At 35.5% G+C, this 18,853-nt stretch overlaps 1 protein-coding gene across 4 annotated transcripts in view; it reads right to left on the reverse strand.

Annotated features, from left to right (window-relative positions):
• Nucleotides 1-72: 72 nt before the first annotated feature.
• ano5b (anoctamin 5b) overlaps nucleotides 73-18,853 on the reverse strand; it is a 61,604-nt gene continuing 42,823 nt past the window's right edge. For 3 of the 4 annotated variants that reach the window (XM_087259559.1, XM_087259560.1, XM_087259561.1), the window contains 9 exons: nucleotides 17,624-17,698; nucleotides 17,006-17,234; nucleotides 14,766-14,944; nucleotides 14,526-14,623; nucleotides 14,238-14,368; nucleotides 10,974-11,179; nucleotides 9,570-9,772; nucleotides 9,383-9,488; nucleotides 290-2,445 (listed from right to left, as the gene is read on the reverse strand). In XM_087259559.1, coding sequence (XP_087115685.1) covers nucleotides 2,215-2,445; nucleotides 9,383-9,488; nucleotides 9,570-9,772; nucleotides 10,974-11,179; nucleotides 14,238-14,368; nucleotides 14,526-14,623; nucleotides 14,766-14,944; nucleotides 17,006-17,234; nucleotides 17,624-17,698 — 1,458 coding nt within the window. In that variant the 3' untranslated portion in view covers nucleotides 290-2,214. Of the gene's footprint in view, nucleotides 2,446-9,382; nucleotides 9,489-9,569; nucleotides 9,773-10,973; nucleotides 11,180-14,237; nucleotides 14,369-14,525; nucleotides 14,624-14,765; nucleotides 14,945-17,005; nucleotides 17,235-17,623; nucleotides 17,699-18,853 lie in introns of all 4 variants that reach the window. The other variant, NM_001079983.2, reaches the window with a different exon arrangement.

An 18,853-nucleotide genomic window follows, 5' to 3' on the forward strand; every position in this document is an offset into this window, starting at 1 on the left:
AAGCAAAGTCTGGATGAAAGCATCCTTGATTTTAAGTCAGTTTCTAATGTCTGAAAATAATGAGGGAAATGCTCTGCGTATTTAACACATTTAATAATGATTGCATAATTCGGATACAGGTTACTGCTAAATCACAGACCTCGTTATATGAAGGTAACTGCGCTGTGAAATGCTGGGTAGCTACTTGAAAGCTTCACAACAGGTTGTCAAGAGCGCGCCTAGTGAAACACGCGCGCCATCTAGCGTTCATTCACTGCACTGTAGCTATCAGAGGACGCCCAACAAGTGCTGAACGTGAGAAACTTTAATGACTTTATTTGGCACGTTCTCCTCGCTGGAATGCAAACAGTAATTTCTGTTTAAAAGCTTAATTCAAGACGTTCAACTTGCACACGTATTCATGCAACTCATCCTGTAAACATTTGTAGGCCAAACCAACAACATACACAGACATATGAACATCATTATGGATAGGTATGGGTACATACATAACTCTCAGCTTTTTTTTGTTTAAATATTATTGTTATAACGCCCCTGTCCCGTTTTTACGGGTCTACATAGATACCTAGGCTTTGTTTCCACACATATATCAACACACACTATTCGAAAAAGTTCTGTAAACTGTATTGGTATTGTCCATAAAAGGGTTCATGAAAGTCAGCTTACACAACAGGCCAAAAAAAGATATACACAGAGGATTTTCAAACAGATTTGTGTGAAATGAACAGGTACGACTCCGAACAGAAGGTACGAGTGCAAACAGAAGGCGTGTAGTTGAATTAGTACACTAGAAAATACTCTTGGGACAAAATTTGAACAAGTTTGCTTGTTTTTTAACCCACTCAGTGAATGGTCATCTTAACAGTAATAAATAGTGCTACAGGACAAATTAACAAATGGGGCAGCACAAAATATATCCAAACCTCTTGGCACCAGGTCAGTATTACAAGAGGAAACTTAATCTCTTCAGTTTTAGTCATTTTTTATGTAAAACCCAACTGAGGATTGACATTGTATACAGCTGATGGAAGAATAATTAGAAATCACACAATGCCAGCTTCATGCACCTCACTTTCCCAGCATTCTGTTATATCAAATATAGTTATCAAACTGGAAATCAAAGCCACTGATGCATGGGGATCTGATTACAAAAATCTGAACAAGTCCTAAGTGCATTTGTGCAGAAATCAAAACAAAAGGGGGAGAGAGTTTCATAAAAACTTTTCTCAGTCTTAAAGACAAAAGATGTCGAACTGATGTTCCTTCAGTCTTAGATATGTACAAACCCTGACAGATTCCTGAAGATTTAGGCGTATGGCTTGAATTTCTGACACATCAGAAAATATACAGCAAGTCATTCTAGAGCTCAGTCTGGCGAAAACACAAGTGCTCTTACCCCTAAATAATAAATGCATCCTTTAAAAAAACAAATAATTACACTTAACATTTTTAATTATACACTAAACAATATGTGTGGGTGGCAAGGTACAGCATTCTTTCAAAATAAAAACAACTATGATAAAATATAAATATTCTGATAATGCAAACGCTCCATTTTCTCTGATAGATTTCAGTGTTTCTTCACTGGAACAAATAATAAATGTTAAATAAAAATAGAATAATCTGATTGATCTGCCCTTACAGAAAAACCACATGAGCATCACATATTAAACTCAACATGGCACACGTGTTTTATATATAATTTGTCCATGCTCATAATAAAATGTGACACTAACATGGTTTTTCTCTGAAAACAAAAGACAACACACATTCAACGAGGAGCTCTTTCACAGTCAGACATACAGAGCAAAGCATGCAGATTATGTCTTCAAATCAAAGATGGCAACAAGCTGGACAGAGAAACACTTAATGCCTTCTTAAAACATTTCCGAATGTCTTTTTTTAATGGTGATTTTCCTGATTGTTTACGAGTTGCCTTCACAGCACCTGGAGGAGCATCGGGTTGCATTCCAGAAGGTTTGCTGTTGAATTCACTGCCATTTTTATCCATTGCAAAAGCTGACGTTCTCTGATAAACCTTGAGCAAAATGAAAGCAGACCGTATAGTTGTTTCACATTTAGAGCTGTTTGTAAAACTTCTGGCAGTTGTCTGAGTGAGGGCGAGTTATTTTTTAGCACTGAATGTACAGTATGAAGGAGTCCTTCATGCTTTGCAGTGTACAGTACATCTAAGTGTAGTCCTCCTGAGGATGTTCAGACACATTCAGAAATCACCTGGTGTTTGTTTGGACTAGAGGGCAGCAGTGAGGCCGTTTCTGTGGATAGGCAGAAACTCTGGCTTAGCTGCATCTTCAGTTTCTCCACTTCATAGTTGTGCAGGTATTCCTGGACCAGAAAGCGCTCACGCTTTATACGGGCTTTCACTTCTGAAGGCACATCTGGGATGAGCCACGCCACGAAGAACTTTACCACAAACACAACATGCTGAGAAAGCAGAAGAAACAGAGGAACATCCATCATTCATGTGTGCAGAAAACCAAAAGTGCATGTTTCAGGCCGTATTTACAATCGGCTTGATCAGCGCAAATCCTCTAGTGATTTTACACTCACTGTCAGGACAGACTGAAGGCACAGAGAAAAAAACTGTGGTAAAAAGGCAAAGAAAGAGGGATTTATGTGGCTGACCAAAAATGAGAGTAGGGTGACCTGACATTCAACTTTTCCCAGGACAGTCCCATACCTCAGCTCTATTTATCATGTCCCGACTTAATACATAAAAGTACATTGTTAAATTGTTTGGAGGACTAAATTACTAGGGCTGAGCGATTTGGCCTAAAATCAAAATCTCAGTTAATTGACCATTTTAATTAAATTACAATTAATGAACAATTATTTAAAAAAAAAAAAAATTGTCCTCATAGTTTACTGATAAGTTTTACTGTAGATGCCATCTAAAGGCATCTCTGGCGCAGCTTCCAATCAACGTCAATATAGTGCAAAGTAAAGCTCAAGAATAGGTCCATCGTCCAACTTGACCAGAGGTCAGATGTGGCTGCAAAGAGGCCACAGAAGTAGAGATCAGCCACAGCCTTTAACAGAGCGGGGTCATGTGACACGTGGGGAAAATAATTGAAAAAAAAATTTAAGATTAAAAGTTTAAAAAAACTAAAAGTCATTTTTGAATATGTTAAAAAACAGCTGCACTGCTTAGTATGTTTGTGGAGATCATTCAGGACTTATTTTTAATCATTTTAACACATTTTTGAAATTATTTTCATTGATTTTATTTTTAATTATTTTAATTAATTTTACTTTCAATTATTTTAATTTATTTTATTTTTAATTAGTCTAATAAATTAAAAAAATATTGTTTAAATTTATTTAATTTTTTATTATTTTATTTTTTTTTAACAAAAACAAGTTTTAAGCTCTGTCAATATCATGTGTCGTTGTTATTCAACAATGACACATCAACATCAAAACCTTTATAGTAGTGAACTGAAAAACAATGTCCATTTCCTTTTCTATATTTTGTCTTCTTGATCATATTGCTCTATTACGGTTTATATCCCAATACAGAGATATTCAACTCAACTCAAATTCCTAGTCTGAAATTAAAGGGACTTACTCATGGAGATTCCTTGTTATCACAAGGCAATTTAGTTTGGATCAGCATTGAAACAATTGGTCTAAGACAGGGGTGTCCAAACTTACCCCTGGAGTGCCAGTGTCCAGGAGAGTTTAGCTCCAACCATAATCAAACACACCTAAACTAGCTAATCAAGATCTTACTTGATATACTAGACACTTCCTGGCAGGTGTGTTGAAGCAAGTTGGAGATAAACTCTCCAGGACACAGGCCCTCCAGGACCGAGTTTGGACACCACCGGTCGAAGATATCCTGATTAAGATGTGAAAAATTAAATCTGAAGTGGATCGTGGACTCATGTGGTAGAAAAGCAATCCGACTCAATGGAGCAATGAACTGTAGAGCGTCTTCTCACTCCAACCTGCAGCAAAATGACATACTGGATCAGGTTAAATAAAGTGGACGTGCATGTGCGAGTGGTTGTTGCTAGAAATTAGAATTATAATAATAATAATAATAATAATAAACTTTATTTGTATAGCACTTTTCCAACATACATGCAACTCAAAGTGCCTCACAAACAACAACAAAAGCATTAAAATAGACCACAAAAACTTATCACATATACTGAAATAAAAACATTCTTGTACACAAAATGTAAGTATATATTCACATGATCACACACACAATAGTCCTTACATATGCAGGCACACACCATACATTACATACATAAACCTACAAAAAAATAGATAAAATGCGTACACCTAACAGACTTGTTTAATCATACGCAATTTTAAAAAGATGTGTCTTAACACGCTTTTTAAAAACATGAATACTTGGTGATTCTTTCACTTCAAGGGGGAGACAGTTCCAAATTTTTGGAGCATAATGGCTAAAAGAAGTGCCACCAGATCGCCTCAGATTTACAGGGTAAAATTCTAAAAGTCCAGCACTAGAAGAGCGTAGAAAACGGTTTGGATTATATTTTGTTAAACAGTCGGAAATGTAGGAAGGTGTCATATTGTGTAGTGCTTTAAAAACTAATAAAAGAATCTTAAAATCTATCCTTTGGTGCACAGGCAACCAGTGTAATTCTATTAATACTGGTGTAATGTGTTCTCGTTTCTTCAATTTCATTAAAACTCTGGCTGCTGCATTTTGTATCAATTGCAACTTCATTGTAGAACCCTTAGGTAGACCAGTATAGATAGAATTGCAATAATCAAGCCGAGAGAAAATAAAAGCATGAATTAATTTCTTGGCATCATCAAAAGATAGGAAAGAACGAATTTTGGCAACATTTCGTAAATGATAAAAACATGTTTTTGTAACTTGATTAATATGAGATTTAAAACTAAGATCACAATCGAAAATAACACCCAGGTTCTTTAATTCTTTTTTTGATTGTAAACCTAAAGAACACAGTTCTGCTTCAATCCTCTCTCGCTCAGGTTTTTTGCCCACAATTAGAATTTCTGTTTTATCTTTATTCAACTTTAAAAAATTTGCAGTCATCCATTGCACAATATTGGACATGCAGTTGGACAAATTTTCCAATGCAGTTGTGTCTCTTGGCTCAACAGAAATATATAATTGTATGTCATCAGCATAAAGATGATAATTCATGCCATATTTCTGAATTATACTACCTAAAGGAAGTATATATAATAAAAATAGACTTGGGCCTAGGATAGATCCCTGAGGAACACCATATAATATATTGTGTTCTTGCGATGTATATTCATCTATATTTACTAAGAATGTCCTTTCTGTGACATATGTATTGAACCAATTTAAAACTATCCCAGAGAGACCTACAAGTTTTTCCAGTCTGTTAATCAAAATGCAATGATCAACCGTGTCGAATGCTGCACTTAAATCTAGAAGAATTAAAACTGATGCATTACCTTTATCTATGTTTAAGCGCATATCATTAACTACTTTCAATAATGCTGTTTCTGTACTATGACCTTTTCTAAAACCTGACTGATATTTTTCCCAAATTTTATGCTCATCTAAAAATTGATTGAGCTGTAGCAATACAACTTTTTCTAAAATCTTACTAAAAAATGTAACATTAGAAATTGGTCTGTAATTATTTAAAACTGTGGAGTCCAAATTTGTTTTTTTTAAAAGTGGCTTTACCACAGCTTTTTTAAAAGCATTAGGAAAAATTCCTGTCATTAATGAATCATTTACTATGTCAAGGACATAGTCAATCAAGCAATTTGAAACCTTTTTAAAAAATTCAGTTGGAATAGGGTCAAGACAGCTAGAAGAGGACTTTAATTGAGATATGATTTGGATAATATTTTCTTTACTAATATTTCTAAACCTTTCCATTTTATTTTGTGGATAACTTCCCAATTCATCTACAAAATTTTGGTCAAGCTGTATAATATCGGTTCTAATCTGCGTTATTTTGCTATTAAAAAATATAGCAAAATCCTCACACATAATAACAGAAGGCTGGTCAAAATAGTTAGCTGTTTTTTTGTTTAAAAGACAATCTATAGTAGAAAAGAGTTTTCTAGGATTACTGCTGTTTTCATTAATGATTTTAGAATAAAAAGACTGTCTTTCTAAACGAATAGTTTTATTATATTCGTGTATATTAGACCGCAAAATTTCATGATGTATGGTTAATTTAGTTTTCCTCCAGAGACGTTCTGATTTTCTACATTTCCTCTTCAACTGACAAATATGATCATTCTTCCATGGCATTTTTTTTTTTAACCCTAACCTCCTTTTCTTTATTTTTTCCGGAGCCACAGTATCAAGAGTTGATTTTAATAACGCGTTTAAGATATCAACTTTATCGTGCACATTCATCTCAGGCCGAAAATATATAGGCGCTTGTTGAATCTCATTAATAAAGGTTTCCGACGTTAAGGTGTTAATAAACCGCTTTCTAACTATTTTTTCTTTAGGCTGAAGTATAGTATTAATTTGACAGTTAAAAAATAAGCAGAAATGATCTGAGATTGCTAGATCAATCATTTCATTTATGTTAACATTAATACCAAGTGAAATTATAAGATCAAGCGTATGCTTTTTATTGTGTGTAGGACCATTTACGTGTTGCGTGAGACTAAAAGAATATAAAATATCTAAAAACTCTGCTGCTTTGCGATCAAGTTTGTTATCAACATGAAAGTTAAAATCCCCCACTATTAATATTTTATCATATCTAGTAACACACAAAGTTAAAAATTCGGAGAACTCGGAAATAAAACCCTGATTATGTTTAGGAGGTCGATATATTATAACAACAAGACACTTACTTTCTATTATTTCTATTGCCAGACATTCGAAAGAAAGAAATTCATCAAGAACAACCTCTTTACATGAAAGTGACTGCATAAATATAGCGGCTATCCCGCCACCTTTCTTTCCACAGCGAACCTTTTGCAAGAACGTATAATGAGGTGGGCAAGCTTCTATAAGAGATATAGAGCCATTCTGATCAAGCCATGTCTCCGTAAGGAACATAAAGTTTAACTTTTTCTCTGATAGAATATCATGTATCAAAAATGTTTTATATTAATTATTAAATTACTTATTACATTAAGTTTTATTAATGTCCACACCTACCACAACCCTTACAGTTATTAATGCCTACACCTAATCCCAACCATAGCAGTATTATGGGCATTAAACTGTCCACTACTGTATGTATAGGATCTGATCCAGTATGTCATCGTGCTACAGACCTAACAAAGTTAATCCTGATGACACTTTTTTTTACCAAGGTAAACTATGTGTTTTGCTCAAGCTAAACATGAACTTGAGTTTTCAGGTTTGAGAGGGTGGTGTTAGTTTTGTTAAAGTTCCATCACTGTGGTAACTTGAGCTACATTGCTAACCTGCTCCAGAACAGGTTTTAATCTGAGTTAGAATAATACCCAAACCCTAAAGCTGACCAGTCAGCTGTGAAAAGTGTCATTGACAATTAGGTCTTTTGTTGCTAATATTTTATTTCTATTATATGAATTGCTTATTATATGAATTATTATACTCAATTATGGTGATTTCACTAGGTTGAGGAGCTCAGAGTAGAGACAAGCCTGTTGAGGTGGCTTGGGCATCTATTTTGGATGCCTCCTAGTCTTAGATGCCTACATCTGGAGGTGTTCCCAGCTAGTAAAACTGGAAGGAGACCCTGTGGAAAACCCAGCACATGCTGGAGGGACCAAGTCTCTCTGCTTGCCTGGGAATGCTTTGGGATACCCTGGAGGAAGAGTCTGCTGAGACAGCAGCCCTGTGACCCAGCCCAAGATAAGCCATTGAAAATGGATGGATTTGGATTTATTGAACCAGTTTGGATTCATCAACTTAAAACTTGCCCTGCAACCAGGTATATAAACAAGTTCTTACTGACCAACAGTGTTGCCAGATATAGCTGACTTTTTCCAGCCCAAAAGCTGTCCAAAACCAGCCCAAACACACAACAATTCCCAAAATATGAGATTAATATTTTATTTAATTTTAATTTATTAAATCAAAATTAACCTAGTTACTTTAACTGTCATAATTTAACCAACACCAGCAGTCACAGAACCACAACCGGACCACATCAAAACACTGCCACCTTTCACCCAAACACCACTTATTGCTGTGAAGATTACACAACCTATTAGAGTATGTTTTTGCATGTATTTGTCCCATTTGGCATTTTAAATTCATTTGAACATGATTATGTGCTGCTTGTCAATAAGACAACACTTTTTTTTGTTCTTGCTGTCAACTGCGGAAAAATGATAGATGGGTGTCATGATATACTAATGCAAGTTTAACTGCAGGCACTGTATGATGCGCATGCACACGAATGGGAGTCAGATTTCTTGATTTGTCAGGGGAGTCAGATTTTGATAAAACTTTCCTTCACCTCCCAAGCGGTTTGCGCTATGCACTGATCACTACTAACTAGGGTTGGGTACCGAAATCTACTCTGTAGTGGACTCTGGATCTATGTGCTATAATATGTAACTGGGAATCAGGAATGTAACATTCAAAAAGCAACTTATGTAAACACCTACATCATATTATTGTCTTATTCAGATTAAGGCCAATCATTAGATCACTGATGTCCATGAAAAAGTAGTCACAAGCCCCAAACCCAGAAAAAAATGTGTTGCCTGATTTTGATGACAGCCTTTCCACAGGTTAGTAAGCTAATGTAATGTTAATAGCATGATGCAAATCTTGCATTCATGCTAACAAACAAATGATTAAAAGAAATATATTAATATAATTCTAATATATAATAAATTCTAATATATAAAATATGAATTGATGTTTACTTTAAACATATTATAAATATATATTTTTATTGTTCAATTATAATGATAATATAAATGTAATATAAATATAATATAATGATATGTATATAATTTTTTTTTTTGGTCGATTAATTTTGTGGCTAAAAAGTAATGATTTATCACCGGTATCCAAAAAAACAAACAAAAAAAACAATACCCAACTCTACTACTAACTCAATGGAGTAGGAGCACACAGTTGTGTTTTGTTAAATAAGTTGCATATAACATCTACATTTTAAAACCGGCCAAATTTTTTCAACCCGCCAATGCCATTTTTTACCCGCAAAATCAAGTTCAAAACCGTCCAATCTGGCAATACTTCTGACCAATGAGATTGTTCAATTTACTCACGTGACCCGTTTTATCCCATCTGGGTCCTTTTAGAAATGTTACCTTATAAAATCAAACCAAACTAAGAACAAATGGACACATTGTAAAATTTTAAATCTCTGCTTCAGAACAAACCAAGCGATCTACTGGTGCGAAAAGAAGTGCTTTGGATTATGCTTACTTCCATAATAATGATGAAGGCGAGCTTAGCAGCCAGGATGTGCCAGAACTGCATGGTGTGTGTGTACTGCCTCAGATGGCCAGGTGGGTATCTGTAGTCCCGATACCTGCCATAAAAACACATTCATCATGCTGTTTAATTAGTATATAGATGTGCAAGTCTACCACAAACTGCAGCTCTCACACACCTGCATGTGGTGATGGTGGAGCTGTTAAACCAGGATGGGTTTTCTCCAGCTTCAGGCAGGTTATCTTCTGGGATCTGAGAGATGTTGTAAATCGAGAGGCTGTTGGTGATATAACCGGTCATATTGGCCTCAATGCCTGGGTGATAAGCGTACAGATAGACCAGACGAGGGATCATATCTGAGGTGAACGCCATGATGAAGGCCTGAAGTAATGATAAGAAAGAAGAGGAAAATAAATGACAACAGTTTAAGTAATGTGGAAATACTGCTTGATTTAATTATACAATAGCATTATTCAACAAAAACATGGAGCTCAAACCAACAATGTGACCAGCAGATTTTATTCTCTAATATTTATTCTCTAATAAGTTTAGGTGAACCCTGAATGACAGATCTTAGCTGTAGCAATGTCGTCGAGAGCAGGACAACTTCAGATACTAGAGAATATTTGATTGAGGTGACTTCAGAAAAATAGTTTTTGATTTAGATCGGCAGAAGTGAGATACTGCAAGTTTTAGAAGCTTATGTTTTATTGATATTAAATAAAAAAAATCTCTTTAATTTTGATTTCATGAGGCTTTAACTGTATACTGTATATCAGAGATGGGGGTCTCGAGTCACATGACTTTAGGACTTGAGGAAAATTTAGGACTTGAGACTTGCTGGACAACTATTCAAAAAAAGACTCAACTTTGACTTGACTGTCATGACTTGAACCTTGGACTTGAGTTAAAGACTCGAAATAACTTGTTTTTGTTAAACAAATACCTTTTTGTTATATATTATGCATTACATACAAAACCGAAAGTTATATATGTAACTATAAATTGCAAAAGTTAAAAGATTTTGACTTGAAAGTGACTTGCTAGACCAAGCTACTGTTTGACTTGACTTGAGATAAACAGTGACTCGACTTGACTTGAGTCTGTCAAGAATTCACTTGAGGTTTGAAGGTTATGACTAGGCCCACACGGAATCTGTGCGTGCAGAATTCCACAGATTTTCCGCAGAATTCCGCAGATTTCTGGAGATTTTTAGCCCATTATTAATTCTATTTATTTACTAGAGTAAATGAGTAAATATGAATTTATTCAGTTTTTATTCAGTAATTTATTACTTTTTATTTAATATATTAAGGTTTTAGTTATGATACTCCGCTGGATACTCCCAAAATAATTCCGCAGAAATCCGCAGATTTTTACCAAAATTCTCCGTAGAAATAGCAAAAAATGTACGCAGATTCCGTCTGGCCCTGGTTATGACTCAATACTTGCTTGTGGCTTGCACATGTGTGACTCACTTCCACCTCTGCTATATATATAGTATGAAAAACTTAACAGCCACATTCTGTTTTACACATGGTAGTACAACTAATGAGAAGAAGAAAAAACATCATGCACTTACATTTGTGACCACGGACATGATGGCCACCACATTAAGGATCTCTTCCCAAGCTCCGATGTTGCGTGCTTTGGCTGCCATCGGTCGTCTGAACTGTGTGGTGAATTTCCAAGCATCCACTCGCACCTCCAGGATGTTGTTGAAGAGGGCAAGAAGAGGAGCCAGTGGAAAGGAGGCCACGAAAAGTGTTATGAAGCCAAACTGGATCACTGTTGAAAACATCAAACATAAAGAGTCTTAAATGATTGATGAAGGACCAGTAAATGCTCAGAGAAACTCCTCTTGGATGTGAAGAACCAGATATTTAAATTCATTGCAACTTATCTATAGGAGCTTTAAGATAATAACGATCTTTTATGGATGTATCATCCATTTTTTATATTGCTTTTCTTTGCTTTAGTTACATTAAACTTTTGAAAGGTACTATAGATATTTTAAGAGTTAATTTAAGAGTTAGTTTAATTTTAAGAGTTAAGTACCAATTCTCTCTATTTAAAGGAGCTGTATGAATGTTTATGACTCTTCTAAAGCATAAAAATACCATAATATGTTTGCAGATATTTAAGAACCATGCTAAGTGAACATTCCTACTATCTGAAAAACTATGCTGAACGAGACTTGGATTCAGACTTCCACATAAGGTGGTTATTAATTAACAAACTATATAAATATTATGAAGGTAAACATTAGGAGAGCAAGCTACATTGTAACCCTGTGTCCTAACAACATACTGTCATGAGATTAGCAGTTATTAGCAATCTGGCTGTTTGCACCAGAAGAAACATGACAGAAATTTTAATGCAGCCATTCAGAAGAACAGAATAGTGCATTTACTGCAATACGACAAAATTGTAAGGTTTATAATGTAATTAATACATATTAAACCTCTAACATTATTACATGTACATGCTGCATCACTGATATGTGTTAGTGTGCCGAGTTTTGCTTGCCAATCTTAAGTCAATTGTAATGGTTTGTTTTAATTCAATTAGGAATTTCCCCAACCAGCGCAAAGCCCAGGGGGACCAGAGTGAGTGCTCCGACTTGGCCCCCCTGGTTCCTGAGCCACAGTTCTAAAGTTAAATTTCAGGAGGTTTATTTTATTAATGTGAGGTGAACTATCTGCTTTCATTATGGCAATAACTGTCATGTAAAACAGCATTTTTACTCGCACTATTAGAATTTAAGTACATGAGGTGTACCTGAGGTGATCATTGTCAGTTTTCTGCTGTTCAGCTGCAAGAAATAGAAGCCAATTCTAAAATCTAAATTTCAGGTCTCGTTTAAAACAAAAACTTCTTTTAGTATGGAAAATATTCCTTGTATTGCATGTCATTGCATTTATTTAAAACACGACTTAAATCAGCCTTTATGCTCGATAGCTAGGCACACACCTGGGGTCCGCTCTTTGTACATTGATTACTCCATTAGCTGGATTCGGATATTGACGATTTGACATGATCCAGGATCGTTTAGTTCTTCAAAACTCATCTGGGACTTGTTGTCATAGCAACAGTTCTGGTAGCTCAAACCTGCTAGGGAGCAGGTTCATTTCATATAAACAGGATCGGGTCAGTTCAAGCAAAGATAATACTGAAAGTAGGTACCAAATGCTGATTTTTCTTACAGTATTTATATACACTTGGTAAAATAGTAAATATATATATTTTTAACTATAAATAAAAAGTTACAAAGATACATTATTAAAACTTGCTCAATCGGCACTCTGAAATAAAGTACAAAGACTGCCACCGGGTGGTTCAAAGAGAAAATATATTGATATGAACTTTTTAGATATAAACGCGTTCATACACAATATTCGACTTTAAAAAAATAAAAAATAAATAAAGGGTAATAATTTATGCAGTCATGCACATGTTTTTGATTGCTTCAAAAAAATTGCAGACACCTTTACCGATAGCAAAATGCTTTTTTTGATGCAAAATTAATTTACCATTTATTCCTTACGTCGATTAAAAAAACTTGTGTAGACCTAGGCTGCTATAATAAAGAAAATCTTCTCTAAATGTAGAACTAAATACACTGATATGTATTGAAATACATGATGAATACACTTGACACATGAAAGTGTAAAGCCTGCTGCTCACAACAAATGTGAAAAGTTATTTGTGTGTCATATTTAACAAACCGTTTACTGCAAATTTTATGTAATTTTGCTCACATGGATAATTGAATATTTATCAGATGCTATCATTACGCTGCTGTGCTGTCACCCAATCGTAGCATGGCTGATCATGATTTCGAGGATCAATAGATCTGTCCTTCACAACACGCGCAGCGATCTCAGATCAGTTCAACTAGACCAGTGGAGCTCAACCCTGTTCCTGGAGATCGAACTTCCTGCAAAGTTCAGCTCCAACCCTGATCAAACACACCTGAACCAATTAATTAGAACCTGAACACCACTTGATAATTACAGGCAGGTGTGTTTGATATGGGTTGCAACTGAAATCTGCAGGAAGGTCCATCTCCAGGAACAGGGTTGGTCACACCTTATCTAGACATTTTAATCTGATTCGCGAACTTGTTAAAAGAACAAAATTAGCCAGAAATCAATTATCAAGATGAAAAGATCCAGGATTTGCTGAATCATCCTAGATCATTTAAGCGAGGTACGAAGAACAGACCCCTGCTGGCATCGTCAATTTTGTTTTGAAGCAGATGTGCAACCACTGGCTGTCAAACTTACTGCACCTTTAACTAATGGCTTATTACCTGCCTATTATTAAGATATTGGCTGTTTATTAGTACTTATAAAGAGCATATTATACAATGATGTTTTTTTTTTACTTTAAATCCGTAACCAGCCATAAATCTATACAAATTGTGTTCTAAATTAAAGATTTATAGATGTAATTCATTCCCATCAGAGTACAAGTGCGATTATTTTCTTTTCTATGTTTATTTAAAATTTAAATTGGCCGTAGTGTATGTGTGTGATTAAGTGTGTATGGGTGTTTCCTTGTGGTGGGTTGCAGCTAGAAAGGGCATCCGCTGCCTAAAAAACAATAACATTTGCTGGATAGGTTGGCGGTTCATTCCGCTGTGGTGACCCCAGATTAATAAAGGGCTTAAGCCGAAAAGAAAATGAATGTCAAAACTTTATGGAATAATAATACTTATGAATGTAGGTTTTGAAGAGTACTGTATTGTAAAAAAAATATATATTTTGTGAATCTACAAACTATTATTCACTATTTAAAAGAAACGCAAAAAAATAAAATGGATATCAGAGTAAACTCGTACCCATCTCCAGATACTCATAGAAGAGTCCAAACTGGCTGAAGTTCTGGAGGTCATGGTCCTGCTCCCATCTACTATACGTGCTTTCTGGATGACTGCGGCCTTTCCTGCTGCTCCACCAGTTTCGGACAAGTCTGTGACACAAGGGACCATTACTCACTCGGTTACATGGGATTTGAAAACTGTCTAGAGGACAACTACATTCTGACCTCCTTAAAATGCATGCAACCAAATATTCAAGCATTAAAACAGACACTAGCTCAATTATAGATGTCAAATTGTAAAGCTTACGGCAAAAGAGCCTCTTGGACGTTCCCGACCATTTGTTTCCCAGCCATGACAATAAGCAGCTGAGTGGTCAGCTCAATCAGACAACCTCCAGGAGCACACTAAACATGAAAAACATCCAAATCTTTAAAAAAGGTTCCCTCAAAAAGTGAAGAGTTAACAAATACAAGGTCAAAAAATATTGTGAAATTCAGCTGAAGAACATTAGGTTGTGAAGCACAGTAATATTTCATGGAGTCTCACCTCCTCATTTCTCAAAGTGCTCCACTTTCCAAACATATAACTGTAGTTTCCCGGATAACCCACAAACTTTCCCTTAAAGAAGGCCACATAGAAACAGGAAGAGTAGTAGTTCACAAACTGGAACATGAACATCTTCATGGTCAGCTTGTTCTCATACTCCAGATGGGTCTTGGGGATTTCTGAGGGTTAAAAATAGATGAGAGATAATGGCAAATGTTTTTCATACTGTTTAAGATAAACATGTCAGGGGGGAATGTACAGTCAGTTATATTAAAAAAAGCACCCAGTGTTCTTTAGTAATAATAATGACTAACTAAACTTAGAGATTGCACATACATTTTCAGAGACATAATATGAAAAAGTGGAGGACTCAAAACAATACAAAAATATTTAAAAAATAATGACGTTAATCATCATTTTATTCTCAAGTCCCTCCTCCATTTGTATCCATTCAAAAACACCTGTCCAATGTGCACTAGACACCCACATTGATTGTGTCTGTGATGAAATTGAAAGCCACTATTAAATAGAGCTTAGGCAAAACAAATCATTTGAGAAATGGATTTATCCATTCTCCTTCAGCTTAGTCCCTTAGTCAAGGCCAGGACTTGAACCAGCGACCTTCTTGCTGTGAGGCAACAGTTTTAACCACTGAGCCACCGTGGCGCCTAGAAATCGATTCCGGAGAATTTCAAAATGCATCGCTTAGTTTTACCAGCAGATGGCGCTAGGCCGGTTTTTCACAGTGCTCTCAAATGATCATGAAGTCATTTAAAGATAGATTTTGTCAAGAGATTTATGTGAACACGGTTCATATGAACAGTCGTGGATTGCTTAAACCTTTTCTAGCTTTATTAATGATTATTTTAAGATTTAAGTGGTATTTGTAAGGATGATGTGTTCTTTACATATAGCTATCCTCTGCCATTTTTCAAATCTCAGAACCGATGCAGAATCTGTTTGTCAGTTCTACTGCTTCAACAGCTCCACAGTAGCGAAGTCCATTTAAGACAAGTCATTTCACTCAGCCATCTTTGAAATGCCTCTAGGGCAGTATACTCGGGCATTCTGTCTGAATGGGGAAACAGCAAATTCTCAAAAACTGCTTGCCAAGCTTATAATTGAATTTCATTTTAGAATTCATCAATAAAATTAAACAACAACTTTCTCATAAGTTTCGTTTCTAAATGTTTGAATCACACAAAATTTTCCTACTATTGAATTCAGTGGTTACAGGTTTTCAGCTTTCTTAAGAACATCTTTTGTGTTCAACAGTGTTAAGAAATTCATAAGGGTTTGGAAACACTTGAGGGAGAATAAATGTATTTTTTTTTTGCAATCTACCCCTTTAAAGGGTCATGAAACATCCCTCTTTCAGTTCAGGTTTATCCTCTTAATTCCCAAGGTGTTTTTAACATGCATTTTTTATTTATCTTTGCTATTTGGGCTTATTGGGACCTAATTAGAATAAAAACCTAAGTATCATACTTTGATGCGATGTACTTTTAGAGAAAAGTGATGTCCATTTATGTGGATTTGTGGTCCGAATTTACATAAAAAAATATTTTCTGACAGTTTTTTAATGCATATTTAACATACCTTTTTTTACTTGCTTTGACTATCAGAGAGTAAAAGCAACATTTGTTTCAGATTTTGGACAGTTAAAAATAGTGTTTGGGACATTTCATATGCTGCAAAACAGTTGCAGGATGACACTGTATATCAGTAACAAAATTTAAAACATTCAAATTATTTTAAATAGCCACTTAAGTGCTAAAATGTGCTGTCCACGTATGTGGACCCTCAAGCCCTAGGAGGCTATCTCTGATATTTTTCAAAAAATGCATCATGATGTGTTGAGCTTCATTTAAGACAACGTTAGCACCTGTTAGCTTTAATTGCAGATACAGATTTTCCTCCATGTGACCCCTGAGCTAAAATGAGTTTGACACCCCTGGTTTAGAACCACTTAAGGGGGAGTAAATTGTAATTTTTGGGTGAAATATCCCATCAACCTAGATTAAGTAATGCAGGATAAGTACATCAGTAACATCTAAACATAGACAGACTTAACTAAAACAAACTCAATTTGGGCTGTCAGTGAAAATCAAACAGACGTCTAACAATAGATATCAACAGGATTGTTCAAGTCAAGATAGTGTCTAAAAGGGGAAATCAAAAAATACTGTAGTTTACCCATATCTTATTTCATGTGAAAAGAGGATGCGGTTTTGTCTCACCCATGTCAGTGATCCAGATAGCCACATGCTCATAGAGGAAATTGAGGATGAGGATAATGACGAAGTTGATGCAGGAAGCAGTAACGGAAGTGGCCAGCTGAGGGGTGATGAGTGACCCAACCAGCTGGATCTTACTGGTGGAACTGTCTTTCATGACGCTGGCGAACGCTGCATACACCGCTAATCTGTAGGCGATCACTCCCATTATGCAGGCCACTATGAGACACGTCTGACCAAACACAAAAACAAGTCAGGTTTTAAATGCGCTCAAGTCAGGTTTTAAAAGTTTTAAATGCGCTCAGTTTTCATCTAAATGCTAGAGCAGTGCAGGGAATTACACTCAATAAATGACTTGGAACAACACAGTTTTTAAGTTAGTTTTGGGGACAATTTAATTATGTTCAATCCACTTAAAATTGTAAGAAAGATTAGGTTAACTTAATTGATTTGTGTGTTGATAACATGAAGGAATTGTGTGGAACCCAGCAGTTTTTACAGTGTACTCGAGTCAAATATTAAGTTTAATGGGCATCATTCAAAGTTGCGACCAATCGGAATTAAGTAACCCAAAGAGCTCCGTAATAATGACTGATATCCACTGTTAGCTTGTGAACTCACCCAGAAGAGTACAGTTGCTCCAGATAGGCAGAATCGAGCACATTTGCTGGGGAAAGGAAGATAAGGTTCCATTTCCTGTAAGCATAAAGGGAATATCAGCAGTTGAAGTTTCACAATTAGACCAGATGCTTGAGTACAGTAGAAAACAAGTCCTCAGATGATCAAAACTACAATGATAATCAACATCTCAGACGTGACATGCACATCACTTGAAACACTTGTGGTTGGTAAACTTTAAAGTGTGTTTTTATTTAGCATTAATTGCATTAAGATGGTCAAAAAATTATATTTGTTGCATGCATGTTGCATTATTTTATGAAATAAACAAATGTTGGTCTTTTGATCTCACCATTCTTCACAATCCTCAAATATAACAGCTCAGCCACATACAAATTTCAATCAGCACAACCAATTTCAACACTGTTTCTTCAGCACCTTAATCCGTGCTCTGAATTAATTATTAATTAATTAAAATATGAATGAATGGCATCTTTCACTGGAATAAATTATAATTGTAAATATTAAACCAATAAATGGTCATTTAAACTGTAATATTTATTTTAACTACATAAAAGTAAATTAAATGTTCAATGGCGGCAACGCCAAAGCTTCAAAAATACAAATTTATTAAATTAAAAAAGCTGACACAAAGCGTGTAACGTTTCGAGCCATTGATGAGTATTTAATTTGCACCTTGTGTTTTTTCGGCTGAGCACCCAGTTAAGAGGGATCTGCATGCTTTTGTACAGTTCTCTAAATTACATAAAAGTAGCCTTGATAAGCATAAGAGATTTAAAAACACTTTTTAAAACAGAATATGTATCGTTTTGAATACTTAAGAAACAAATCTCTCATAATTCTCTTTTTTTTTTTATAATTATTTTTTGGGGGTTTTTCACCTTTATTTTTGAAAGGACAGTAGAGAATAGACAGGAAAGCATGGGGAGCAGAGAGAGGGGAAGGATCGGCATAGGACCGCGAGGCGGAATCGAACCCGGGTCGCCGCGAGCACCGGAGTGCATGTGTCGACGCACTAACCACTACACCACTGGCGCCGACTATAATTCTCATTTTACTCTGAGCATTTGTGAACAGCATGTGAGGCATGGAGCAGTAACTCAAATAGCTGATTTCACAGCAGAAGACTTGGGAGTCGGCGTTATGCTGATGTGTTAAATGATGTGGCCAAAACCAGTTCGAGCAGAAGCCATATGCAAATATTTACTCAGA

The sequence above is a fragment of the Danio rerio genome, chromosome 7 (genome assembly GCF_052040795.2).
Source record: "Danio rerio strain M-AB ecotype USA chromosome 7, GRCz13ab, whole genome shotgun sequence".
NCBI classification, from domain to species: Eukaryota; Metazoa; Chordata; class Actinopteri; order Cypriniformes; family Danionidae; genus Danio; species Danio rerio.